The 18375-nt window shown below is 52.9% G+C and overlaps 1 protein-coding gene across 1 annotated transcript in view; it reads left to right on the forward strand.

Moving 5' to 3' along the window:
- Window positions 1-18375, forward strand: part of MYO18B (myosin XVIIIB) — a 51669-nt gene that overhangs the window by 18972 nt on the left and 14322 nt on the right. The window contains exons 22-39 of the mRNA XM_071571957.1: window positions 372-437; window positions 1896-2024; window positions 2278-2421; window positions 3115-3204; window positions 4522-4641; window positions 4760-4868; window positions 5495-5619; window positions 6933-7087; window positions 7380-7503; window positions 8085-8285; window positions 8410-8520; window positions 9223-9327; window positions 11719-11865; window positions 14454-14567; window positions 14984-15100; window positions 15795-15878; window positions 16958-17095; window positions 17348-17533. Coding sequence (XP_071428058.1) covers window positions 372-437; window positions 1896-2024; window positions 2278-2421; window positions 3115-3204; window positions 4522-4641; window positions 4760-4868; window positions 5495-5619; window positions 6933-7087; window positions 7380-7503; window positions 8085-8285; window positions 8410-8520; window positions 9223-9327; window positions 11719-11865; window positions 14454-14567; window positions 14984-15100; window positions 15795-15878; window positions 16958-17095; window positions 17348-17533 — 2265 coding nt within the window. The remainder of the gene's footprint in view (window positions 1-371; window positions 438-1895; window positions 2025-2277; window positions 2422-3114; window positions 3205-4521; window positions 4642-4759; window positions 4869-5494; window positions 5620-6932; window positions 7088-7379; window positions 7504-8084; window positions 8286-8409; window positions 8521-9222; window positions 9328-11718; window positions 11866-14453; window positions 14568-14983; window positions 15101-15794; window positions 15879-16957; window positions 17096-17347; window positions 17534-18375) is intronic.

Genomic DNA, 18375 nt, shown 5'->3' on the forward strand with positions numbered 1-18375 from the left:
ACAGGCTCTTACTGTCTCCTGTGTCACCTCCTTCCATGACTGCCCAAGTATTCGAGTCCTTCCAGACCAGGCATGGCAGCAAAAGGGGGAATAACTTCCATGCAGCTGTAGATCTCTGACCCCCATCCCACCAAAATCCTTCAAGGCAGAAAGTCCTTCTTACACCAGGACTTGTGACTGGGAAGGTGGGCTTTGGTATTGGAAAGAGGAAAGGAGGGCAGAGCTGGATGCACACTAATAGGGTGCCCATAGGCTGAAGGCACCTTACTGGGTGTCTGTGAAGACCAGGGGTCTTGCACATTGTTTCAGCAGGCTCAAAGCAGGCTATTAATGTTTCCTGAGCTATTCCATAATGTGCCTCTTCCCTGCAGGCTATAGAGGAGCTGTTCCAGGCCCTGGATCTGGAGAAGAAGAGCGTTGCCATAGGATGCAGCCAGGTATGGTGGCTCCAGTCTTACTTCCCCATTGTTCTTCGTGTGTGTGGGCACAGCCAGCCCTGTGCCAGGCTCTCCAGCTGCCCAACGTTCCCCTAATCAGGGAGAAAGCCTCTTCTCTGCTGCTCCACATGGCACCAGGTGGGCTGGGAAACTGAGCCTCACCGAAAATCACTGCAGAAGACTTCTAATTCACATCTGAAAGCAGTACCCTGGACAAAATCTGTACCTAATTATCAAATCCAACCCCTCATGTTATTTAAATTCCTAATTATCATTGATGTCTCATAAGAGGGAATGGGGCTTGGGCAGCTCGTGGGTTTGGTGGGCTGGGGTTTGCACTGCAAAGTCAGGCAGCTGTCACAGCAGCAATGTTTGAACTCAAATGTGATGGTGTCAGAGAAGAATTAATTTCCTGTGCATGCTTGCCTTCAGCTCTGCAGTCTGCAAAGAAAGAATTCATGAAACATGTCTGTGGAGCAAAATAACTTTCTTTTATCCTACACAGAACAGTTTGCAATTATCTCTTCTCTGGAACCCTTGTTATTAATCAATAGCACGATGGCAGCCCCGGTCACATCTCCTTGTGGAGGAGTTCGCTTTGCCGTCACTTTGAGCATTGATTTTGTACTGGCTTCGAAGCTCACCGAGTTGGGGAGTTAATACAGACATTAATGAGGCAATTGAATAGGTGGTGGAGCAATCATGGCATTAGCTTTAGAGAGTGAGTTTCCTTGGAACTGGTCTTTGATTCAATTTGGCATCTTTAAGATGCAGCTCTGTGAGCACCTGCTGCCCTCCCTTGTGTCCTATGGGGTTATTAAAGCTGTGTTATGCAAATGGTGTGTGCTAGTTGTGAGCGCCTGTATGGCACGTCCTGGTCCTGCATCCCAAGAGCTTTGCTAGGCAGTGACCCAGAGACACTTTAAACACTCCGACACTGATACTGGGGTGAATTCAATAGCATCAACAAATCTGTATCATTAATGAGGTGTTTGTGACTAGTTCAGTGAAAGAAAACAGTGTGGTTGGTTTTGGTTTTGCTGTTGTAAAGCACTGTTGCTGTTACCTGTGTGTCACTGTGTTTAATTCTGCACAGCTGTGTGTTCCTGTGTGTGTCTGTGTGTTACCTGTGCATGTCCCTGTATTGTCTGTGTGTATCTGTGTGTTACCTGTGCTCTTGTGTGTGTTACCTCTGTGTCACTCATGCATAACTGTGTGTCACCTGTGCTCTTGTGTGTGTTACCTCTGTGTCACTCATGCATAACTGTGTGTCACCTGTCAGGAGCCACTGCCAACAGAGATGCTCCTCCATCTCTGCAAGTGGGGAGAAGGCAGCATCCCAAGGGAAGGGTTTCGAGGAATTGTACCTTGTGATGGTCAATGTTTCTGTCAAACAACAGGAGGGAAAGGTTTCAGTTCCCCATCCTGGGGGTGTGTAACCACATTACCGGCTCTCAGGTGTTCCTGAAGCCGGGGGTCATCTCCAGACTGGAGAAGCAGCGTGACAAGCTGATAGCCCAGAAGATGACCCTGCTCCAGGCTGCTTGCAAGGGCTTCCTCAGCCGCCAGAAGTTCAAGAGGTTGAAGGTACCCATTCCCTGGGTTGGGGATACCTATACTCACTCAGGTCAGTGCTGCTGGGATATGGCCCAGAGCACCCAAATTACAGCTCTTTTAAGTTCCTTTGAAGGGCATCTGCTTTGTCCTGCCCTGTGGGCAACCATGAGATGCCACAGTGCCATCTCCTGAGCTCCCCTGCCATCTCATCCCCCTCCAGCCCAGTGCCCCAGCCTGGTCCTTCCTGGCTGGGTGAGGCCACTGCTGCTGTGTCTCTCTGCAGATCCAGCGCCTTGCCATCCACTGCATCCAGAAGAACCTGGTGGTCTTCCAGGCAGTCAGGCACTGGCCCTGGTGGCAGCTGCTGAGCCGTGTGCGGCCCTTGCTCAGTGTTAACCTCGCAGAGGAGCAGCTCCATGCAAAGGAGGTGTGTACCTGGGATGGGATGGGATGGGATGGGACGGGATGGGATGGGATGGGATAGGTGGGTTTAGACAGACCTGTGCTAAATTCCTATCCATCTTCCCTGGCATCCTGCTCCTCCTCTTGCCTGAGTAAGGTTGTAACAAGATGTTTTCAGGCTGGTTCAGGTGAAATAAAACCTGCCCAAGCCTCTGTTTCTGCCTCCAAATCCACCTGGGATCCATTAGGCCCCATCACCCTTTTAACCTCTGTTTTTATCACGACTCTTGCACATTCTGCTCCTGCTCAGTGTTGGACATCAAAGCAGGACAAAGCTGCATGGAGCAGCTTCCACTGCCTGGAAAGGAATCACAGCCAACACTGTGCCTTTGCACTGTGCTGTGACACCTGCCAGGGTTCTGGGACACTCCCTGGGCACGATCCAGGCCTCTGGCTGTTCATCCCAGGCTTTTGAAGTTTGTTGCTTTTGCATAAAACGTGCTCTATGCACACCCAAGCTGACATTCCCTCCAATGGAATTCATGTCAGGAACTGTAGTCCTGGCAATTTGCAGTGAGCAGCCTTCAAAATTGCCTAGTAAATTTTACTAATGGGGCAGCTATGTCTCTTCCACTTATTTTGAACAGAAAACAAGGTTTTCATAAATAAACCAAGGATGCTGGAACTCTGTGTGTGGGGTTTTTCCAATCTTCCCTAGGAGGAGCTGGCAGTGCTGAGAAGGAAGCTGGCAAAATCCGAACAGGCGTGCAGCGAGCTCAGGCAGACTGCAGAGAGGCTGGAGAGCAAGGTACAGCCCCAAAGACCTCTGGAATGGCCCCAAAACCTCTGGTACAGTCCCCAAAGCCTCTGCCACAGGCCTGGTGGCCAGGCTGGGAATGAAGCCCTATGAGGACGAATAGGAGCACCAGTTCCACCAAAGCTGGAGGAGCCTGTGCAGCAGTGGAGTGGGCAGTTGCTGCTGCCAGAAATGACCTTATCTGGGGGTGGTTCTCTGGGCAGAACCCTGATGTCTGTGGTGCCCAGCTGCAACATTGCAGGCTGGCATCGCATTCCAGAGGAGCTGTGGCTGCTCCATCCATGGAAGTGTCCAAGATGAAGTTGGGCGGGGTTTGGAGCAACCTGGTCTGGTGGAAGGTGTCCCTGCCCATGGCAGGGTTTGGAGATGAATATCTTTAGGGTCCCTTCCAACCCAAATCCATGAATTCCATAATCCCCAAATGGCTGCTGGTCATTTTTGGGTTCTGTTCTCTCATTCAAGGGCTCCTATGTAATTGTGCCTGGGATTTTGCCAAGCATTGTGAAGAGAAGGAGCTTCCAAGGTTTCCATAAATACCCTGGGCTTGCCCAAATCACTGGGCTGCAGTGAGGCTGAGCAGGGCTCTAGGCTGCAGCTCCAGTTAAGGGTGCCAACAACCCCAAGGGCCAGGGACCTTCTTCTCACTGGGAAGGAGGTAAAGCTGATTTAGTTTAAGCTCTTTGTTAAAGGTGAAATCCCCACCACGAGTCTGGGGATGCTAAGCAAGGCAAATGCCTCAAGGCAGACCTAGAAAAACCTCTCTCCAGAGAGAGGAAACTTGTGGGGTTTACTTACCAAGTTAAACTTGTGAGACCCTCTAAGGAGGTGCTGCCTGCAAAATGTGAAGTGCCTTAAAATGCTGTCAGATGCAGCCAAAGGAGGGTTGGAATCTCGTGTTTTCCTGTGGCCCTGCTGCATCTTACAGCCCCTCACTCAGACAGTTGAGCAGGATGGACCGTGTGCTCCTCTGCTCTGTGGAAAGTTGAATTGATTCTCTGGGTTAATAGTTCTCCCCTTCATTCATCACTGTTCCAGTTTCAAAGGAAATTTATTGTAATCTACAGGAACAATGGAGAAATTTGATGAGCCCTGTCTGCAGTGCAGTGCAGGCAGCGCGGCACAGGCAGCTGGATGCTGCCTAAAGGGATCCTGGGCTCCCACTGGTGGCACTGGTCAGTGCTGGTGCGCACGGACCACCTCCCCAAAGAACAGGCAGAGTACACTCAGGGCTGGGGTCAGTGTGGGATGGCTGGCCCTCCTGAGCTGGCATGCACAGCCATGCCCAGACTGACCCCCATTGCCCCCCAGATCATCGACCTGACGACGGAGCTGTCAGATGAGCAGTACAAGGGTGATGCCATCTGCCAGGCCCTGGATGGGGAGCGGGCAGAGAGGCTCCGGGGTGCCCGTGAGCTGCAGGAGCTGCAGGTATGACAGCCCTGAGCCCCTGGACTGTGCCAGAGGCAACATCATCATCCTCCTGGCACAGCCTTACTAGACCCCAGAGCCAGGTACACCTGCTCTCTTTCTCATTGGGTTTCCCCAGAGCAAACATGACCAAGTGCAGAAGAAACTGGAGACGGTGGAAAAGCAGCTGGAAGAGGCCCAGCAGCTGGTCCAGCTGCGGGAGATGAAGATAAGTGGCTCTGGAGGAGGTAAGAATGTCCCTCTGGAGGTGATGTGTGTTCCAGGCATCCAGTTGGACCCACAGGGCCAGCAGGGCCACAAAGCAGAGGGCAGAGGTTTGGCCCCTCCAGTCAGTGCCACTCCCCCAGCCCCTGGCACCACAGTGTATTTTGGCAGCCCCTCATCCCACACTGTTTATGCAGTGGGAGCTGAAGGTGCCAGCTGGGTCACACACGGTGCTGACTCTGGGATGGAGCTGGGGTTGCCAGCAGGGATTCTGCCCCAGGGTGCTCCTGGCGCTGCCTGATGGTGCTCAGCACTCCCAGCACCTCAGAGCGTGCCCTGAAGCATGTGTGGAGGGATGAGGAGGATGGTAAGGCACAAGTGGGATGGGATGGGATGGGATGGGATGGGGCATGATGGGATGTGACAGGATGAGCACACCTCCCCTGCCTAAGGCAGGGCACATGTTCCATGTGATCTGGGGCAGCCCTGGGCACACAAAGCAGAGCTGTGCCCTATGAGCTTGGTGCTGGTGTTGGTGCTACCCAGGAGCCATGGTGTCCTTGATTGCCTACCCATATGCCCCTGGCATGGCCACTGGGGCTGCTCAGGCCTGAGCACCCCCAGCACTGTAGGGTCTCTCTGTTGGCAGAGGACGAGTGGCAGGTGCGGTTCGACTGCGCGCAGACAGAGATTGTGTTCCTGCGGAAGCGGCTGCTACAGCTGGAGGAGCGGCTGCAGGCTGAGCTGGGCACCAGGACGGGGCTCGAGCAAAAGGCAAGTGCTGCCAGCCCGGGAAGGGACCCCCAAGTCACACTGGGGAGTGGGGCTGCTGCTGCAGCCGGTTGGCCTCTCCCTGCTCCTGGAGCAGCCAAAGCTTTGCAGAGCTAAAGCTCAGCATCACATCTGCTTGTTGCTACTACTCCTGCTGACCAGGGAACACTGCCTGTTTTCTGCTGGTTTAAAAAGAATTGCCCCAAAACTTCCTTCAAGCTTCAAAAATCACTTTTACACAAGAACATGGCAAGGTTCCACCTTGGTCAAATGTGAGCATGGGCAGAGGGTGGGAGCTGTGGAGCAGGGAGGCTCAGGGGTGGTCTTGGTGCTCTTCTGGGCTTGGGAGCTGGACGGGGCTGTGCTGACACCATCTGTCACACAAAGAGCTGTTGATATAAAGAGCTGTCAGCTCACAAGCTTTGCCCTGTGGAGGGGAAAAAGCCACCGTGCTTCCCTCAGCAGTGCCTGGGAGTCAGGTCACTTCCCATACGGATTAAACAAAGAAATGAAGATTGCTCATGGTACATTAAATAGTAATATGAAAAGCAGCTGAGTCTTAGGAGCTCAAGTAAAGCAAAGCAGCCCATTTGCTTTTAGTTAGTTTGGAATTACAGGCTTCATTAATGCAAGATTTTGCTTATTTAAAGTCATTCCTTAATGACTCCATTAACTGGCGTGCAAGAGCTCTGTGTCTGTCCCAAACACGATGTGAATCCTTGGAGGATTCCGTCTCTCTCCACCCAATCACTGCTTTTTGCAGAGAACCGGGATCAGGCATCGCCTTGGGGCAGCTTTGCTGACTCAGCAGGAGGGTGGGATGCTGCAGGCAGTCGGGGAGGGGTGTGTGTGCCTGGAGCCCGAGGGGGCAGAGCATCTCAGTTTGTCTTTATTTAGTGAAAAATCTCTGGGGGAATCATCCCCTGGGACTGGAGTGGGGCTGAGCCAAGGGTGGGGATCTTAACCAGGGGTTTTGTGCTGTGGGGCCCTGGAGTCCCTCCTGTATGGAATGTTCATGCCGTGGGGTCCCTCCCATGCAGGGTGTTTGTGCCGTGGCATCCTTCCCGTGTGGGGTGTTCATGCCGTGGGGTCCCTCCTGTGCAGGGTGTTTGGGCTGTGGGGTCCCTCCCGTGTGGGGTGTTCATGCCGTGGGGCCGTGGGATCCCTCCTGTGGGGGGTGTGTGGGATGTGGGGTCCCTCCCGTGTGGGGTGTTCATGCCGTGGGGCTGTGGGGTCCCTCCTGTATGGGATGTTCATGCTATGGGGTCCCTCCCCTGCCGGTGGAAGTCCCAGGCTCACGGCCATGTCTCCCACAGCTCAGTGTGGCGCAGGCAGCGTGTGAGGTGGCCAGGCAGGTGTCCCAGCAGCTGAAGCGGCGGTGCCAGCACCTGTCCTGCGAGCTGGAGAATGCTCGGGTGCTGGCCGAGAGCCAGCAGAGTCGCAGCCATGAGCTGGAGAAGAGGCAGAAGAAGTAAGGCTGGTGGGAGCGCCTGGAGGGCTGGGGGTGCTGGAGTAGGAGAGCAGGGAATGGGAATGGTTTGGATGGGTAAAGAGACTCCCAGAAGGGCTAGAGGTTGCATCAGGTCTCGGGGTTATTTTCACATCCCGTTGCTGTGTGACTTTATCATGGAATCACAGACTGTTTGGGGTTGGAAGGGACCTAAAAGCTCATCTTGTGCCAACCCCCTGTCATGGCAAGGGACACCTTCCACTAGCCCAGGTCCAGCCTGACCTCGGGAGAGGTAACAGGTGTTCCTCTCCAGGTTTGACCTGCAGTTAGCCCAGGCCCTGGGACAGTCTGCCTTTGAAAAGAGCCTCCGTGAGAAGTTGTCTCAGGAGAACACCAGCATGGCCTGGGAGATGGGTAAACTTCAGCAGAGCTTGGAGGTAAGAGCAGACATCACACTGCACTGCGTTATGCCCCGTTTGGGGAGCAAAGCTATTACCTTTGCAATTAGAGCTGAAGCAATCGGGAAACTTGATTCCAATTTCTTTTAGAGCAGTTCTGGGAGGAACCTGATGTGTTTAAATAACTTTCTCCTCTGCAACAAGAACAGTTGATATGTATAAGTGATCCTCATCCCATGCTTTAGCTAATCAGGCCCATTCCCATTGTCATGGAAGTCATTTATGCTCTTCCTCATGCCCTTACCCCCAGTCCCACCTGCGGGAAGTTTCCAGTCTGTGCCCCATGAGGTGGTGCTATGCTGAGTAGCAGGGCCTGTGGGGAACTGATGGAGGGAACCCCCATGGGAGTGGGAAGGTGAGCTCAGGATCAAGAGGGAAAAGTGTGCTTGTGGTGAGGATGGGGCTCTCAGTGCGGGGAGAGGGCTGTCCACCACCCTCTGCTGCTCTGAGGGCTTTGGATGATGCCATTGGGAATGTTGTGGGTTCTAAGAGCGGGGTGTGAGTGCCAGGCCCCCCTCCCATGACCAGGGTCTGACCTCCTGCTCTGCCTGGCCGAGCAGCAGAAGGAGGCAGAGGTGGCCAGCCTGGCACAGCGAGCGGCCCTGCTGGCCAGCCAAGTGCAGGAGCTCAGCACTCCCAGTGCCACGGATACCAGTGCCGTGCCTGCGCTCAAGAAGCAGCTTTGGGACCTGGAGGGCAGTGCTGCTGAGCAGCAGAAGGAACTGGAGCGACAAACGGCTGCTGTGGATCACCTGGAGCAGGTAACGAGGGGCTGGATGTGCCAGGGGTGTCCAACCCCACCAGGCACACAGGGCCCAGACCAGCACCATCCTTGTCCCTTTGGGGCTGTGTGTCACTGCTGTGCTTCATCTCTGGGTCTTTCAGCTTCATGAGAGGCTGGAGCTGGAGATTGAGAGGATGAAGCAGATCCACCAGAAGGAGCTGGAGGACAAGGATGAGGAGCTGGAGGATGTGCGGCAGTCCTGCCAGAAGAGGGTAGGTCCTCTCTGGGTGTGGGGACTATGCTGGGGGCTCCCCAGAGCTCCCCATGTCCTCAGTACAGAGGAGGAGCTGTTCCAGGGGTCTATCCTCCCCAGGAATTGTCGAGGTGCTGATTCATCACTGCCACCCCAGCATAAGCCTTGGTCCCATCCAGGGGTGCTGATCAGGATCTGGGTCAGGTGTGAGTCCCTGCCACACTGGAGGGACTGTCTGGGACAGCAAGAGCCATGTGAAATGCAGAACATGGACACGCTGCTCCTGGTAACACCAGCATCATGCCAAGGGCACCAACACCAGGGTTTCATGTTTGGGGATAATTTACAGAAAATACCATTTTCTAAGAGTTTGATGGGTGCAAACACGAATTCCAGAGCTGTCATGACAGCCCTTGGCCATGTCTGAGTGTGCCTCACAGGCATAGTGGCTCAAATAGCCCATCCTGTCCCCAAAAATTCAGTAGGCACCTGGACTGCTTCCCCTCTTCTGCACTTGCACTACCTGGGGGCAGGTGCTCCAGGGGACATGGCCCATTCCTGGTTCCCAGCACTGGGTGCAGTGATGGGAGACCTCGATGCACCCACCCCTCTACTGGGGGTGCCAGGTCCCCACCTCAGCAGTGGCTGTGCCCTGCTGTGACATGGGGCTTTGTGGGGCTGGCCAGACTCTGAGCATGCCCGGGGTTTCTTCCACACACAGCTCCGGCAGCTGGAGATGCAGCTGGAACAGGAGTATGAGGAGAAGCAGATGGTGCTACACGAGAAACAGGACCTGGAAGGGCTCATTGGCACTTTGTGTGAGCAGGTAAGAGGACAGTGCCTGCCCTGGGGGCTGCTCTGTGGGCCATGTCCTGGCTAAAAACACTGTCCATAAAAATGGGAGTGGAATTGCATGAGTGCAGGCAGAGCAACAGCCTGGTTGTTGATGCACATGCTGCTGGCCAGGATGCTCCTGTCCCTCACCTCTCCCAAATGCTGCCTGACAGAGCAGTGGTGTGTGCCACAGCAGCACTGAGATCTGGGGGCTTTGGGACTGCAGAGATCACACAGGAGCCACATGGTCCCACTAAAGATCCACAGAGGGAAAATGTTCCCTTTTGTACAGGAGAATTTCTAAGCAGGGGTAGGCATCTGCTTTTTGCTGGTGTTTTCATGAGAGTCAAACTAGCCACATCTAACACTGGAGTGCATCCAACTGCCTAGAAAAGCAGTTTACCCAAGTCTGCTCTTTTCAGAGGAATTCTAGCCCAGCCGCATTTGTTGAACAAATCCTTTCTCCCCCTCTGATGTCTCTATGGCAGTGATTGAAGTGTAGGTCATAGGAAAGCACACTCAGCTGCTCCTTGTTCAACCAGCAGGATGAATGCAGCCTCCTTGAGCGGCATTGGGCATCCCTTGGCATGGCCCAGAGGCCATCATGGCACTCTGGTGACTGAGTGAGGTCCCATCTGACCCTTCCCTGGGGCCACGGTGCTGCCAGAACTGGGGAAGGCACCAGCCCAATGTGTTCAGTGTCACCATCTCAGTGGTGCTGCACCCCAGAGCTCAGCCTGCAGGGTCTGTCCGATGCTTCCTGCCCACCCTCACACAGCCTCGTCCCAGTGCCACTCACCTTGGCATGGTAATTAAGCACTGTGTCCTCTGGCCATTGGCACAAACTGGATTTCACCATTTCACCAGCCCTGGCAGTGTTCATTAAATGGGACAAATCTGGGAGCTTTGCAGCACTGGAATGGTGGCTGTATTTCAAGTAGACACAAAATAGTCTGATGAGGCTTATCCATAACATCCTCCTGGCTCCTGGCTTAGAAAACTTTTGGGGAACTGTCACGGTAAAACGTGCTGTATCAAAGGAGGATATTATTGCCACAGTCCAACATATCCCCCTTATTTGGTGGAGGAGAACTGAGATGGATGATGAGGCAGCAGGAGCTCATGAGGAAAGGCACCTATTTGGCTCAGAACTGTACCCAGGTGCTGCCCTGGCAGTCCCCAGCCCCCCAAGGGCAGTCACAGTGTGAGGGGAAGGGAAGGGGGAACTGTGAAGCTGGGAATTGCTGTAGTACATGGAAGATACAACCACAGCCTTGGCAGAGCTGTGAAATGGAATCCTGGCTCTGTCACTTAAAAACCCTGGGCTGCCAATGGTGGGAGGGGTAGCTGCTTCCAACCATGGCACCAGATCCATCCCCTGTGGTGGGGGACAGAACCTGAGCCACAGGAAAATGATGTGAGAGGTGTCCAGTATACAGTCAATGGGGATGGCAGGGGAACAGTCAGCAAACTCTACCACAACAGTGCTACAAACACCCTCTGGTTTGCAGAGGACAGTTCATTAAAAAAGGGAAAAGAACAGCCAACCCAGAAAACTAATTAAGGAAATGGAGAGGCCAGTGATTTCTGGTTCCAGCAAATTCCAGCCTGCTCTAAACTGGGCTTCAAGGTCAAATCCATGCAGTTCATTTTAGCCAGTGAACAGAAAATAGGAGAAGGGGTTTGACATGAGAGCTGTGGAAAACAGCCTAAATGGAAAATGCTCTTATATTTCAATTAGGCTGAAATCAAGCACTGAAACCATGCCTGTTTATTTGGTGTTTTTCTAATTCCTTTATCCCTGTAACCATGGTTGCTCTCAGCTCGAGGTGGGAGCATAGAGGGTGCGAGTTTTTAATGTGCTTCCCACAGTCGTGTGGCTGGGCTGTCCCTCTGGCCACAGGGGTGTTACTGGGCAGAGACGTGGCTGATGGAAACTGGGGGTGGGCAAATGTTTTCAGAGGAGCAGCTTTTGGGTGGGGAAAAATGTGATATTTTGTCGGAATCTGCTAGTTTCAATGTTTACAAAATTTATTTACTCCCTTTCATTTAATTATGAAATTATTTTTATTTGAAAGAGGTGATGGAGTCACCATCTCTGGAGGTATTCAAGAAATGATGAGGCACTCAGTGCTCTGGTCTAGTTGATAAGATGGTGATGGGTCAAAGGTTAGACTTGATGATCTTTTCCAGCCTAAATGATTCCATGATTCTGTGATTCTATTATTCTATGAAAATGGTAGTATTTATACATAGATATCTTCTTGCATTGTGCCCTCAGCATTACCAAACTGTTCTTACATTGTGTGGGGTTTGCCTTGGGGTGAGACAAGAGGTTCTGCTGGAGGTGAAGGGCTCAGGACACCCTCTCTCCCCTTCCCAGATCGGTCACCGTGACTTCGACGTGGAGAAGCGGCTGCGGAGGGACCTGCGCCGGACACGTGCCCTCCTCGCTGACGTGCAGCTGCTGGTGGCAGCCCCCACGGAGCCCAGTGCCAGCTCCCAGGAGCTGGAGCTGCTGCGCAAGCAGGTGAGGACCTTGGGTGAGCAGGGAAGCCACAAGGAATATCTCCAGCTCTCCTGCTTTCACTCACATTTGGGGAGAGCAGTGACCCTGCAACCATTGCCCACCCAGGCAGTGTTTGGAGCCTCACACTCTTCCCAGGGCTCCTTGGAAGGAGCACTTCCCTGTAATTAAGTCAACAATGTTTAAGTGTTTTTCTCTTTTTATCCCGTTAATTACCTTCTGTTTGATGCATTCCCTCTGTCTCTGACGGCGCTGGGCTGGGTGGTGTTGCCATAGGGATGCTGTGAGCGAGAGCAGGGATCACACTGGATTTGCCATAGTCTGGGCACAGACACTCCGGGTTCAGTGGTGCTGAGGGAGCAGCTGGTGAACAGCTACAGGTGTGTGCCAACTTGTGCCCACCAGACCAGGGATAACCCCAGCCCCAGGGGGAGCTCAGGGTCTCACGGGATGCCCTGCCACGGACAGGGGTCCCCAGGGCTGTCCACCCCAGGCTGGCCATGGATATGCATCCCACAGTGCCGAGCAAGGGCTGAGCTAATGATGCTGATCCTCCCAAACTGCTCAGTAATTAATCTGTACCGTACATTTCCCCTGGAAAGAAGCTAATCGGGAGGCATGAGCTATTCCAGCAACATCCAAATGTAATTGGGATGGTAGTTCTGCATAAATAACAGCTGTGAGCAGCAGCTGTGCCCACCTGTGCCAGGGGAGAAGGGGAAGGTAAGCTCGGCCTGATGGAGCCAGCGGTGTGTCCATGGCCATGCCCATGTTGGTGCCAATGCCCATGTTTGTGTCCATATCTGTGTCCATTACCTGGATATCCAGGGCAGGGGATGGCCATGGCCAGGATAGGCAGTGAAAGTGGTCGTTTTTGGCACTCACACGTTCTCTCTTATTGCCCCAATGCTGTAATGCTGCACTTGATTAATCCCTCAATACTTCCATAATCCCACTTTGGGGCTGGAGAGGTTGCACCACCCCTGTTTTTTTCCCAGCCCTGGTGCTCTTAATGGGGCAAGGCCTTGTGCTCACCTCCCTTCCCTGTCTTGTCTGCCTTGTGTTTGGAGGTGAAGGAACTTTGGGGATATTGAGTTTTTGTTGTGCCACCAACACTGAGACTCTGCATGTGTTAAAAATGCCACATGATTATGCTGTCCTTTAAATTTAAACAATTTCTAACGGCATTCATGACGACTTTCTCAAAAGCCAGCGCGTCCTACCACCAGCCCACAGAGCTCCACAAGGAGAAAAGCTCTGCTAAAAAGCTACATTTCCGTTAATCAAAATCCATATGGCTGGAAGTACAGCATTGTTTCTTAATAAGGCTGAGGCATCCATTTTACGCAGGTATTTAACAGATGGTGTTCACAGTAAACTAATGTTGTTCTGAAGTTCATACATTATGCATTTTTGGGGGGAATTTCAATTTATTCTTCCCAAGTGGGAAAATTCCATTACACGAAGTGAATTGGAAGCTGGTTGTTTAATGAGAGGTCCTGGAGATGTGTTTCCTTCTGATTAAAATATGAAGAGTTTTGGTGAGTTTTGGTCATGGCAGGGGAGAGGCCTGTCCCAGAGCTGGTGGTGGATGCAGTTGCTTCTGGAGGAGCCCCAGGCTGGATGGGAAAGCCCTTGGCCATAAACCCAAGAGTCGATCCAATTGGCATCTTCAACTCATCCCCAGCAAAAAACAGGGGGTATTTTTCAGCTGATGGAAGAAAGTTCTTGCCTCTCTAGTGGGAGGTCTCAATGATCCCAAACAGTGGAGGGAAACAAGCTAAGGATGGCTCAGTCATAATGTTTCACGATTTACCTCTTTTTTGAGGGAGAGAGTTAAAAAGAGACAAGTAAACCCTGAGAAAACAGCCCAAAATGCTCAAACTGTCGCCATAGTGTGCAGTGGCTCCTGTTGCTCCCGGGAGCACCACAGGGAAACCAGGACCGGGCACAAGAAATGAGCAATGAGCAGGGGTTTGGTCTTTGTTTTCTTTTTCGGAAAGAAAAGAAAGGAGCCCCAGCGAGCAGGGGAAGGAACTGGATGTTCAGGTACAGCCTACGTAAACTCCTCCGTCCTGGCAGGGGTTGTTTTCGAGATGCTACTGCAGCTTCCAGATGTTTGCAGCCCATTGAAGATCATTGTGATCTTAATGGCTGAGCTGTAAAACCCGAGCGCAAATTAGCATTTACAAATGTGATCTTCCACGTGTATTTGCAAATGCAATTTACACCACATGAAAAGCCCATTTGCAAACCCCAAATCATGAATTGCTCTAATCAAGAATTACATGTAATTCACATAATTTTGCAAATTAATGATCCCCACTCCACCTCAGGGAGGCAGAGGGTGGATGTGCTATCCAGGCGCTGTCTGACACACTCACCAGGATGGTCGGTGGTGTTGGGATCTGTGATGAGGAGTGCTGGGAGCTGCCAAGGAAGTTTTGTTTTCCCTGTAAACCAGAAGCAGAAGGTCAAGATTCCATTGCTTTACCAGGAAAAAATGTTCTGGGGAAGTGGGAATAGACATGGCTGTGTGGCATGGGGTGATGATAATCAGTGATGATTTCCACCCCTCCAATTTTTCCCAGCTCGAAGAGAGTGAAGCAAAGTGTGCAGAGGCCCAGAGGAACCAGCAGACAGCAGCCCTGGAGCTGGAGAACTTGCACAAGGAGTTGGAGACCCTCAGCAAAAACAAGACTTTGGTGCGTTCCTGGAGATGTGGCAAGGGCAGGGGGAGGTAGGAGGGCACAGTCCCCCCTTCTGGGGTTTGGCAGCGATTAGCAGCTGGTTTGCTAAATCACCAACTACCAGCATGTTTAGTAAATCACCTCAGGGTATTTACTACATCACCGAGTATATTTACTAAATGTCCTAGGATATTTACTAAATCACCCAGACTGTTTGGAAACAACAGCCCCCGGTTGGTTAATGGGTGGCTAAAATTACTGCAAGGGCCCAGCATCCCACAGTGCCGCTCTGTGGATTCACAGGAGCTCCCGTTGCCTCTCTGGTGGGTTGGAGCTGTTGGCAGTGTGTCCCAGAGGACACTGCAGTCTGGGTGCTGTGGTGGGTTCCCCGTGGGACGCATGAGCCAGTGGTCCTGTGGATCCTCCTGCAGGTGGATGAGCAGCTGTTCCAGCTGCAACACGAGAGAGCTGATCTCCTGAAACGCATTGATGAGGACCAGGAAGACCTGAATGAGCTTATGGAAAAGCACAAGGCTTTGATTGCCCAGGTAGGAGCCGGCACAGCAGCTCCCTCCCAGGGAGGGCTCTTGGAAAACCCTGAACATGGCAGAGAGCAGGCAGTGGTCTCTGTGGGCACAGAGCAGGCTGTGGACCCCAGGACAGATGCTGTGATGAGGAAGGGACAGCTCCTGGCTCCGGCTTCTCTCACTGGCAGTTTTGAGTCTTCTTTCAAGAGGTGTCTTGGCTGTAGTTCCAATACTTGTGAAATCCTACAGCTGCCCCTCTGGATCCTTTTTTATTCTTTCTTTCACTGCTTTCTCATGCAGAGCTTAAAAAGTGCTGCCAGATAGCCCTGGGGCTTTCTGTGCCTTATCCAGAATACCTCAGACACTCCCAAAGGATTGTACTGGGAGCTTTGGGACACCAAGGCTCTTGTGGGCACAGGGGCAGGCCAGCCAGGCTGACAATTCACAGTCTGGTGCCCATGGTAGTGATGTTACAGATCCAGGAGTCTGTATCTGAAAGGGCCCTGAGGACAGAGATGACCTTGACAAAATGGTCTCTGTCCTGATCCACAAATATTTGTTTCAAAACTAGGAAAGCTGCACTGAGTCATGAGAATCTAGCACCTGATGTGCAATCCAGGAGCAGCTCACTGGGTTGGTGGTAGGAGGTGCAGGCACAGCCAGGCCCCCCAGCTCAGCTCCCACTGCTCCCACTCCTCACTTTCTGTTTCTGCAGTCGGCCACAGATATCGCTCAGATCCGAGAGCTGCAGACACAGGTGGAGGATGTGAAGAAGGAAAAGCAGAGCCTGCAGGAGAAGGTAATTCCTGCCCAGCCTGTGGCACACAGAGCTGAGGAGCGGGAGCATCTGGCCATCTGCTGATGTCTGTGCCCAGCACATCACCTGTGCCAGCAGTGGATGCTGTACTTTGGTCTGAAATGAGATCAAGTGTCTGTCTGGGCAGCACAAAATCATTTCTCCTTCATGATGTGGTCAGGTGCCTCTCCTCCTCCTGATGGGCTGTGAGTGCCCTCCAGAGCAGCACAGTGCTGCTGAGTGCCCACAGCCCTCGGGGCAGGACAGGGCCAAGGTGGGCTGTGGGGCTCTCCCAGCAATGGCCTTGAGCTGGAGAAACCTTTTCCTGACAAGGCTCTTGGGATTCACAGTCCGTCTTCTCCCTCCTCCTCTCCTGAGCTGCAGGTGCCATGACTGGAATGGGTCTGGGATGGGGCTGGCCCTGGGTGGACACTGGTGGGTGCTGCACCCCCTCACCTCTGCAGCTGTGCCAGCCCTCCTGGAGTGATGGATTTCATTTTAAACACATGAGTAATCCCATTAAGTTAAGTGCTTTATTGGAGCATAGCTAAGCTGCCCAGGAATCAGAAGTAGGACTCGCTCCCTCCGAGGCGGAGCGGGTGGTGCTTTAGAGATAGGCTGGATAAAAGAAGACAAATTCCTGTAGTTCTAGGTCAAATTCAAAATCTGAACCTGAGTTGTACCGGGATCACTAAAAGGGCAGTCTCCTTTGGAGATCTCAGTGTAACAGTTGAGGAAACAGCTCAGCCCAGGCAGCTTTCCACACAGATTGTGAATTTTTACGCCTGCTGTCCTCAAAGAGTCTGTGAGATGAGAAAAGCAAAGGAGACCCAGACATGTGTCACTTGCCAGCAGGTTTTTCATTCAAAAATACACTTTGGTGTCAGGCCTGTGCTGTGTGGCTTCAACAGCAGAGAATACTTTGGGAAGCAAAGGCAACACTTTGCCATGGTGCTCATCACCTCAGGTCACAAGAGGCCTCCAGTGCATGTGGGGGACTGGTGGGGGACCCAGGAGAGGGCCAGGGATGTGTTTGCATGGCCAGGAGCCAGGAGGTGCCAACACAGGCCATTCTCATCCAGCTGCAGGCAACACAGGCAAGAGTGGCGCAGCTGGAGCAGTGCCCGGCCGAGCGCTCCATCATCAGTCGGCAGGAAGCCCAGATCCGAGACCTGGAGAGCCAGCTGGACTTCCAGGCTGTGCAGATGAAGCGCTTTGAGGTACCCCCTGCTCACCTTTGCTGGTAAAACAAGCACAGTGATGCCCATCATCTCAGCTTTGGGGAGGAATCACTTGGGAAGGGGTGGGGAGGGACAGGTGGGAGCTGCAGACGGTCCATATGGTTCATGGCATTGTTGTTATCTCTACATGCTTTGCTGTGGGGTTTATTGACAACCAACACTGGCTTGATGCTTGTAGAGAGCTTTCTAACACCTCACCTCCACCCCCCCTTTCTTCACCTGGCACCCCAGGTGCTCGTGCTGCGCTTGCGAGACAGCATCATCAAGATGGGAGAGGAGCTGGAGAAGGCAGCGGAGTCAGAGGCACGGGAGAAGGAGAGCACCAGGTACTACCAGAGGAGGATGGAGGAGATGAAGGCTGACATGGATGAGCTGGTGCAGAGGGAGCTGGAATCCAGCCGCCGGCGCGTGGAGCTGGTAAGGGCTGGGGGCTCAGGCAGTCCCACAGCCATGGCGGGGGGATTGCTGCTTCTGGGGGCCACCCTGTTGTGATCTCCAGACTAGTCTGAGGGTCCCAGAAATGTCATTTTCTGCATGGCGGTGTATGTGCTCTGAGTTTGGGGATGAAGCTGAGCCCTCTGCAGGTACACTGTGGGTCTTGGGCTGTGCCAAGGCTTGGAGGAACAGGAATCACTTAGCATCCCTCAACAGCCCCAAACTGTTCAAGCAAAGCTGTCTTTGAGGCCCCTCATGTTCCCTTTCTCTGTGGCTGGGCTGGCAGCCCGGGCAGTTACTCTGCTCCACTTGTTTTTTTCTGGGAAGGAGTTGGCTTTGCCAGTTCTGCTGGAAGAATTGCAGTTCACATGTAGGTGTGGCATCTGGGGACATGGTTTAGTGGTGGCCTTGGCAGTGCTGGGGGAATGTTTGAACTTGATGATATTAGAAGTATTTGTAACCTGAATGAATCTGTAATTCTAAGTTGCACAGGTCATTCCTGCACTTCCTTATTCTGGCAGACCCAAGTCAGGCAGAACCACAGTGTATGGGAAGTGCCCCATCCTGCTGCCAGTCCCCAGCGTGCCACGGGCCAATCATGGTGCTCAGTGTGCTGGGGCTCAGGGCTCAGTGCCCAGTCCTCCTGGCACTCCTGGCTATGCCAAATCACTGCCCTGTGCTGCGGTGGTGGCTCAGGTGGTGCCAACCAGCAGCTAAACCCACTCTGAGCAAGCAGAGCCTCAGCTGGGTTTGGAGACCAGCAGAAATAGATTCACCTTCACTTTACAGCCCTTTACCAGCTTCTCTTTTCATGTTGTTTCTTC

This window comes from Pithys albifrons, chromosome 17 (assembly GCF_047495875.1).
Source record: "Pithys albifrons albifrons isolate INPA30051 chromosome 17, PitAlb_v1, whole genome shotgun sequence".
Taxonomy (NCBI): Eukaryota; Metazoa; Chordata; class Aves; order Passeriformes; family Thamnophilidae; genus Pithys; species Pithys albifrons.